Source organism: Octodon degus, unplaced genomic scaffold (genome assembly GCF_000260255.1).
Source record: "Octodon degus isolate 3935 unplaced genomic scaffold, OctDeg1.0 scaffold00191, whole genome shotgun sequence".
Classification (NCBI taxonomy): Eukaryota; Metazoa; Chordata; class Mammalia; order Rodentia; family Octodontidae; genus Octodon; species Octodon degus.
Genome location: NW_004524767.1, coordinates 1,222,977 through 1,232,169, shown reverse-complemented (window position 1 = coordinate 1,232,169; position 9,193 = coordinate 1,222,977). Strand labels below are relative to the sequence as shown.

Below are 9,193 nucleotides of genomic sequence, written 5' to 3'. Positions count from 1 at the left end.
AAAAAAATTTCAATTGATATCTATGTCAAATTTTTTATTTCTAAATTAACTAATATTGAAATTCTCAAATATATATCATAGAACGAAAAATAAAACAACGTCAAAGCACTTACCTGGATTCACTTTTTCTCATTATAGTTTCTATAAACAATGTTGAAAAACTTTTTTTCGTTTGTGATTGAATTTCATATCCTGTATCTTGTACCCTTTTTGGAGATGTTTCTGATAGTCTCCTTTCTTCTTGTCCTGATATTTTATCCTCTATCTCTGATTTGTTAGTGCCTTTCTTTACATTTCTCAAAATATCTTCATCTTCAAAATTTAACCTAATAGTTTAGTTAAAAGAAAGGCAAGTAAAATGCTATGTTTCTCAGTCTTCCTAAATTTCTTTACAGTGACAATACAGACCACATAATAAGATTTTCACTGGGCATTAGAACAGTTAAATTATAAACCAAGAAAATGTGTAGCTTAAAGCACTATTTCTCAGAGCTCTGCAGCAGACTACACTTTCAGAGTCTCAGTATATACTTAACCTGTTGGCTCCAGGAATAAAATAATACTCTAGACAGAAATTTTACTATTTACAGGTTGTTATTAACAAAAGATCTTGAACGATCTATTTTGCTTCCTGAAGGTGAAAGGGAAATCTCCAAGAAATGGTATAGTATTTAGCATAACTCATTCTCAGCAGTGCATAGGCTTTGCTTCCCTAGAAGTGACATAATCTCTGCAGTTATAAATGTGAAACTTTTTTTTTTTCCTTTAGGAACTTACAGAAAACTAGAAAACATAAACAAAGCATATTTTTCCACGGAGTATAGAAAAATTATCCCCCAGTTACTTTAAAGCACATTTTAAGTCCTTCCTTATTAGGTACAAATGGATATACAAAAAGCATATTGTTTCTCTCATAATATGTTAATATTCCTTAGTCCTTACTAAAAAAACTACAAGGGGCTGGGGAAATAGCTTGCTTGTCTAAGCGCCTGCCTGGCAAGCGCAAGGACCTGGTTCAATCCCCTGTACCGCATGCCGTGCCATGCCATCCCAAGGCCCAGGTGCGCCACGCCAGCCACTGAAGCCAGGCGTGGTGCACACACCTGTAATTCCAGCACTCTAGAGACTGAGGAGGATCACTACGAGTCTAAGCTGCGTAGTGAGATCCCGTACCAAATGAATAAATACATAAAAGATTAACAAAATAATAACCTACACCAAAATGTTAATCTATTAAAGTTTTAATATGAAAGTTGAAATGTTTAAAGTAACACTATTATTCAAATGAAAAGTTACCTTTTTTTGGTTTTAAGAGAAATCTCTGTATTTGAAGATAACATATTTACTGAATTTCCAAAAGTGTCAGTTTCTCTCTTTTGAGCAGATGAAATAGCATTTTGCGATTCCGATGGCTTTTCATGCAGAAGAACAGTGGGTGAGCCAACTGATATGTAAAATTCTTCATCAGCTTCAGCACAAAGACCATTTAGTTTTTTATCTGACTTTTTTTTCAAGTCTGGTGTACTTTTAGAACAAACATCAGCTGCCAGAACTTTCTGATGAATTCCACAGGCATGAACTAAAAGAAAATTTCACGAAAATACTTATTAGTTTAAAAGATGTTAGAATCAAAGGAGCTTTTACATTCAAAGACTTACTGCTAAGTCTAAAATCTATGATTAAAGTATATATTTTAAAAGTTTTGAAAAGTCAAATCTTCACACATAAAAATCCAGTTTATTGATAAAAGTCTTGAGGCGTAAACTAAATCTATACATAGCTAACACAACGAAGTATGCTAGAAAAATCATGACTCCTCTATGTTTAGACTAAAAGTTGGTGAACTAAGCAGCCAAACAAACACATATTTACATTACGTGAGATACATACTAATGTGTATACATATATCTATTTATCAAAGCATATATAAACATGACAAAAGTTACTTTTTTTCCTCTTAACCCTCAACCTTTAAATATCAAAGAAAAAGAGTAAGTAGCAGTCATAGTGGTCTACACTCTTAAAAGAGTATAAATTAGAAATCTAAAGTACTATGTGAAACCAGGCACGGTGATGCACACCTGTAACCCCAGCACTGAGGAGGTTACAATAGGAGGATCACTATGAGTCTGAGCTGCACAGAGACCCTGTACCAAATAAATAAATAGATATAAGATTTAAAAAAAAAAAAACCTACACCAAAATGTTACCAAAAAAGGTTTTTGATTCTGGAATTAAATGGGATTTCAGAGCTTCTTCCTTTAAGTACAACTAAATTCCTTACAAATTATCCATTGATCAACAACTCAGGCATCATGGTGGTAAACACTTTGTAATCTCAGCAGTAGGAGATTTAGTGTCTCAGTTACTCTCCTCTCATTGCTGGGACAAAATACCCAATACCCAGAATTAAGGTTCATTTAGCTCATAGTGGAGGTTTCAGTCCATACTCAGCTGGCTCCAAGGCAGAGTGGCACAAGGCACAGTGCAGCCGTTCAAAATGGAGGCAAAGAGCAGAGCAAAGGAAGAGGCAGCAGCTCAAGAAGCTAGCTAGCCTCTCTTCCCTCCTGATATTGTAATGTAGACTGTGCATCCCAGGGCCAATGTGTAGCACTTACACCTGAAATTCTTCAGCACTGGATCAAGGCCTGGGCTATATAGTAAACTTAAGACCAGTTTTAACTACATAGCTTGACTCTGTCTAAATGACCACCACTACCCAAAAAAACAAAACAAAACAAAACAAAACAAAACCCATAATACTAGGATCCTGAAGGTAGAAGGAAGAAAAGGACTAGCTAGAAACTTCAGTATTAAGGAACTATAATGTGATTCTTTGGTTAAGTTTCTTGTTCATCTCCTACATTTTCCTAGAATGGGCAACAGATGAGCCTTGAATCCCCACCAAACAATTAGGCAAAAGGGGAGAAAACAAAAGAAGAAGGCCCTGTTCCTGATAGAGCAACCACATATGGCAGGAGTGACAACAGGCAGCTTGGGGGCATTAAACTGGTATCTTTCCTAGCCCCTGCTTCACACTCAAGTGTTGTTTTGACCCAGTAGTGCTAATGACACCATCCCTCCAGATAGTGATGGTAAGTTACTGTTTTTCTTTTAAAATAAAAGATGTTAACAACATTTACTTTTTAAACAACTTCAAAGCAGGGCCAAACAGCTCAGCAGATTCACAGGGGCCCAGAATTTGATCCCCAGGCCTGCCCTGCAGGTCCTGCCCCCAGGGTGCGCTGAGCCAGCAATAGAGACTGGGTGTTGTGGCATGCACCTGTAATCTCAGCACTTGGGAGGCTGTAAACAGGAGGATCACTACTGAGTGTCATCTACATAGTGAGATCTTCTACACCCTGCATACCCTGTCCTAAATACAAAAAACAAAAAATAACAAAAAACAAAAAAACTTCAGTGAGTCTGGTGAGATAGCTCAGTGGACTAAAGTGCCTGCTTAGGGAAGTGCAGAGGGACTGTGGTTCGTTCCCCAGCACCACATGCTGTGCTAGCCCCACTCCCAGGGTGGGCTGAGCAGGTCATAAACTCCAGGTGTGGTATTGTACAGCTATAATCCCAGAGCTGGGGAGGCTGAAAACAGGAGGAACGCTATGAGTCCGAGTTGCATAGTGAGACCCTGTAACAACAAAAACACATTTAAAAAAAAAATAAAAAAATAAAGCAACCTCAGTATTCAGGTTTAATTGCAGTATTGGCACTTTATGATAAATAAGTGGGTTTTAGGTTATAGTTTGGTATTTGGTCTTTAAAATACAAAGTTCACTGTCACTGACATAGACCATATCATTCCCTATTTTATAACCAGCATACTAATAGAGACTAAATTGAGGCAACACAAACTTAAGAGATCTGAGAGTGTCCTTATGCCCCACAGGCACGTAAGATCCAGGCGAAGTAGTTTCTACCTGGAACCAAAGATGAGTGAACAAGGATATGAGAAGCCTCAAGAAAGCACCTTATACCCCCTCAAGACAACACAGGAACTAAACTATAATCTAATCAACACTAAAGAGAGAAGCAGACCAGAATATCACTGCTAGAAACAAACTCCATAAAGTTAAGGAAGAGCCCATACATCACAACAAAACATTTAACTACCATCAAGAATCTTTAAAAAAAAAAAAACCTTTCTCTCAGTTGTTAAGATCAGCTCACAGGCACACGGAGCCAACACGCCAGTGGTGAAGAGCTGGGTTTGTTGTAAGACCTATGTAACCCCACAGAGGCCCTTCGAGAAGTCCTGCCTTGACCAAGAATTGAAGCTGATAGTCGGCGAGTATGGGCTCCAGAACAAGCGTGAGGTCTGGAGGGTCTAATTCACCCTGGCAAAGATCAGCAGTGCTGCCAGGGAGCTGCTAACGCTGGACAAAAAGGACCCACAGCATCTCTTCGAAGGCAAGGCTCTCCTATGGCAACTCGTCCACATGGGGGTGCTGGATGAGGGCAAGATGAAGCTGGGTTACATCCTGGGCCTAAAAATTGAGGACTTTCTGGAGAGGTGCCTGCAGACTCAGGTCTTCAAGCTAGGCTTGCCAAGTCCATCCACAATGCCCGTGTCTCATCCGCCAGTGCCACGTCAGGGTCCACAAGCAGGCAGTGAACATCCCATCCTTCACTGTGTGCCTGGACTCCCAGAAGCACATGGACTTCTCCCTGCACTCATCATATGGAAGGCCACCTGGGTCGTGTGAAGAGGAAGAATGCAAAGAAGGGCCAGTGTTGGGCTGGAGCTGGGGATGATGAGGAGGAGGATTAGCCCACTCTTCAATTTCTATAGAAGGATTTAGTTCTCTAGTTACAGAATAAACCAGGATGAATAAAAATTGAAAACAAAAACAAAAACAAGATTTTATTTATCAGATGCAGGAGCCAGGGGTTTGATCCCCACCCTGCCATGCCAGCCCCGCCCCCGGGGCCCACTGAACCGAGTTGTGGTGGTGTGCCTGCCTGTAATCCCAGTGTTTGGAAGGCTGAAAACAGGAGGATCACTATAAGTCCAATCTTTGTAGTGAAACCCTATAGACTCTGTACTAAATACATCAAAAAAAAATTTTCCTAGCATAATAACCAAAACGACCAAAACACTATCAAGATGATTTGCCCCATCAGACAACAAGAAAAAAAATCTAAACAGGAAATTAGGATGTAAATGGATGGAATGAGTCACATGGTGCAATTATTTAATAAAATTACTTAACAATCAATTATAAATTCTCTTAAATTGAAAATAAAGACTCAAAGAAATAAATTAAAAGAATGAACTAGGTGTTCTAGATTTTAGGCATTTTTTTGGTATATGATTTTTAAATGTGTTAACTTAAAATGCCCTGATGACTGATATAGAGCAAATCAAAACCACAATAAGATACAACTTCATGCTCATTAAAGTATTACTTTAAACAATAAGAAACAGAAAGTAACTGCTAATGACAAATATTTCTGTGCAATGCTGAAATATAAAATGGTACAATGAAAACAGTGTGACAGATTCTTAAAAATATTAAAAAGACTAAACAACAGTGTGACTTGTGAAGCAGTTTTTCTAGTACCCATACCTGTTATAACAATGTTACATCTATATAGTAACTCCATTACTCGATTGCAATAACCACCATTTGCTATATTCTTGGTATCAGTGTGTAGGGAAAGGTGGAACTGTAGGTAGGGAAAAGATAGACTAAACTAGACCAGAAGGCCTAGCTTGGCTAGGATCAAAGACAGTCAAGGCAACAACAGCTCAGATACTGACAAGCGCCCACCTGGGGGATGAAGAGACATTAGTCCCCAATAAACGAAGCCAAAAAGAAGAGCTTGGGTACTTTCCACTCTCAAGCTCCCACCACCTCACAGGAGCTACCTATCCTCTTTTTTTCCATGTTTTATTCCTAAATAGTCTTTTATTACACTAAACATTACCTTTTTTGTTATTGTTGTCATTTACTGGCACTAGTTTTAGAATTACTGGGAGCTGAGTTTTCAGCAGAGCAGTGGCATGGCACAACACGCCATTGAGAGCTGTCCACACCTGGACATAATAGGCCATAAATCAAATTTATGAGGGTGCACCAGATACAGCGGCTTGTCACTGTTCCAAGTCTGAGGCCTAGAATCACATACAAGCTTGCTTTAAGGGCAAAGAGACAAAAAAGAAAAAAAAGCAAGGGAAGCAAGATCTCCAGAAAGCTGAGAAGACTCACATAGCCTTTCATGACTTGTCTTCAAAGTCATACAGTATTACATATTATCCATATTTCATAAACAGTATGTACAGGGGGCCTGCTCATTAGCTCAGGTGTTTAAGTGCCTGCTGAAACAAAGCAGTCAGGCTCAGGATGCTGTGGTTTGATCCCCTCATCCTCAAGCCAAACCAGACCTGCCCTGAATGCAACCTGAGTGGCCTCAAACACACACACACACACACACACACACACAAAGAGTACATACAATCATCTCTGAAATGAGTAACAGGAAAAGATGCTGACCTGAGTAAGGTCAGGAATTAATGGAGTGTGTAAGACAAAAGCCTAAGAAATTGTACATAATCTTGTACTTGAGCTGTAAATGTTTCCTATAGGGCATAAGTCAACAATTCTGATAGGGTTATACATGTATACAACATTTTAAAAGTAAATAGACGGGGGCTGGTGAGATGGCTCAGTGGTCTAAAGCACCTACTTAGAACAAGCTTAGCAAAGCACAGGGACCACGGTTCAATCCCCCAGCACCACATGCCAGCCAGCCCCGCCTCCTGGTGGGCTGAGCTGGCCACACACACACACACACACACACACACAAATAAATAAAATTAAAAAAAAAAAAAAAGTAAATAGACCATGGACAGTGGATGATCAGTTTCCAGCTCATGGTATGAGTGTTTATAAACAAGGGGAGATGCCAGAATACACGTGGCAATAGTTTAAAGCTGCAGACATCTAAATAAACTTGTGTTTAGCTAAACAAAATATAGAATGCTACACATAAGAACATAATTTATACACATTATTTATGCTACTTAGTATACAAACATATGTTACCCTGCTCAATCAACTGATTTCTTTTTTTTTTTTTTTTTTTTTGGCAGAACTGGGGATTGAACTCAGGCCCTTGTGCTTGCCAGGGAAGTGCATATTCCACTGAGCCATCTCCCCAGCCCTGCTCAATCAATTGAGAGCATCTACAAACAACAACATCCCAGACTGACATTACAACTAAGCACTCAAACCTTGGTTTCTTATATCATTCTCCAATTAAAGGAGATGGCTCCTCGGAGAAATAGTTGTTTCTATACTAGGGGCAGAAATACTTAAGCTAGAAATGAAGCATTTTGTTAGTTCCAAAGTTAAGAAAGTACTCAAAAAATGACACAATGAGGCTATGTCACAAAAAATATAAGGTACATTAAAGGGACATGAGCCAACGAAAGAGCTTCTAATGGCCAAAGATGAAATATTTTTGAGTAACAAAATAAACGCTATTAATTATAAATCAAAATATAATAAATTTCTGCCTGGAAAAAAGCAAAATGAACCAACACTACAACAAAAGGATGATAGGGGGAAAAAGAGGTGAAACCAGTAAAACTGAAAAAGGAAACTATAAAAAATTAACAATATGAAACACTAATTTTAGGGCCAGATAGCTCAGCAGACTAAGTGCCTGCTTAGGCAAGCACAGGGACTAGGGTTCGGTCCCTGGGGTTTCAATGCCGGATACCACATGCCAGCCCCCCATGTCCACCCCCAGCATGCTGAGCCAGCCACCAAGTCCAGACATGGAGGTGCACACCTGTAATGCCAGTGCTGCAGAGGCTGAAAACAGGAGTATCACTACAAGTCTGATCTGTGTAGTGAGACACTGTACCAAATATCTATCTTTAAAAAGCAGCGGATGGAAACATAGCTGAGTGGCAAGCACAAGGTCCTGAGTTCAATTTCTAGCACCACAAAAAAAATTTTTTAAAGGCTAGTTTGAAGGGGTCGTGTGCCGGACGCCGCACCCCGACCCCTCAGGTCTCCGCCGCCAAGGGGCCTCGCGGGGAGCAGCCATGTTGAAGGCGTTGCCACGCGGGGGGCCTGGCATCCGCGGCCCGTGGGGGGCGCCCTTCCGGCGGGGGTGGCGGTGGCAGCGGCCTGGGACCGGGATTCAGGAGCTGGCCGACATCACTCTAGACCCTCCGCCCAACTGCAGTGCCGGTCCTAAAGGTGACAACATCTATGAGTGGAAATCTACCATTCTAGGACCCCCAGGATCTGTGTATGAAGGAGGTGTATTCTTTTTGGATATCACTTTTACTCCAGAATATCCCTTCAAACCTCCAAAGGGTACATTTCGGACAAGAATCTATCACTGTAATATTAACAGTCAAGGAGTTATTTGCGTGGATATTTTGAAGGATAATTAGAGCCCAGCACTAACTATTTCTAAAGTCCTCCTTTCTGTCTGCTCACTTCTTACAGACTGTAATCCTGCCAACCCTTTGGTGGGAAGTATTGTCACTCAGTATATGACCAACAGAGCAGAACATGACAGAATGGCCAGACAGTGGACCAAGAGATATGCTACATAAATTGAACTGAGTTTTCACAATTCTTACATTATTTGTCTGTCACAGAAGAGAGCTGCTTATGATTTTGAAGGGGCAGGGGAGGGTGGGAGTTGGTAAAGAGTAGGGTATTTCTATAACAGATATTATTCAGTCTTATTTCCTAAGATTTTGTTGTAACTTAAAGTATCTTGCTACAGTAGACAAAACTGGTATTAGCACCTTTTAAAAGTCATTAGTTCTACAATATTGGCTGAAATATAGTATGGAAAAGAATGTACACTTAGACATTTGAATTCTATTGCTTATAGTATGTAATTTTTAAACAGCTTAATTTGTACAGGTTACACATGGCCATTCATGTAAAGTCATTGTAAGATGGCATACTTTTTGTTTTAAAAATTGGAATTTGTCCCCTTCTTAGAAGTGAACATGGACATTTAACAGTTTTTAAGACTGTCATCTCATATGTGGCTATAAGACACCATGTAGGAAATGAATAGAGTATTTTATTTTATATTGAATTTACTTTAAAGGTTTAAATCAGGACTTGTGAGAACCTGTAGTGAAATACCTTAAGCTGTTAACTGTAAGGCGTGGAATAGGAGTCACTCAGTGGATTGGTTA

General features: G+C 39.7%; 1 protein-coding gene and 1 pseudogene across 2 annotated transcripts in view; one reads left to right on the top strand and one right to left on the bottom strand.

Moving 5' to 3' along the window:
- The window catches only part of Cenpc (centromere protein C), a 65,065-nt gene that overhangs the window by 40,848 nt on the left and 15,024 nt on the right, over positions 1-9,193 (bottom strand). For both annotated transcript variants that reach the window (XM_023704195.1, XM_023704196.1), the window contains exons 6-7: positions 1,297-1,579; positions 114-326 (exon numbers count right to left, since the gene is read on the bottom strand). In XM_023704195.1, coding sequence (XP_023559963.1) covers positions 114-326; positions 1,297-1,579 — 496 coding nt within the window. The remainder of the gene's footprint in view (positions 1-113; positions 327-1,296; positions 1,580-9,193) is intronic.
- On the top strand, positions 3,069-4,780 carry LOC105743941 (annotated as a pseudogene).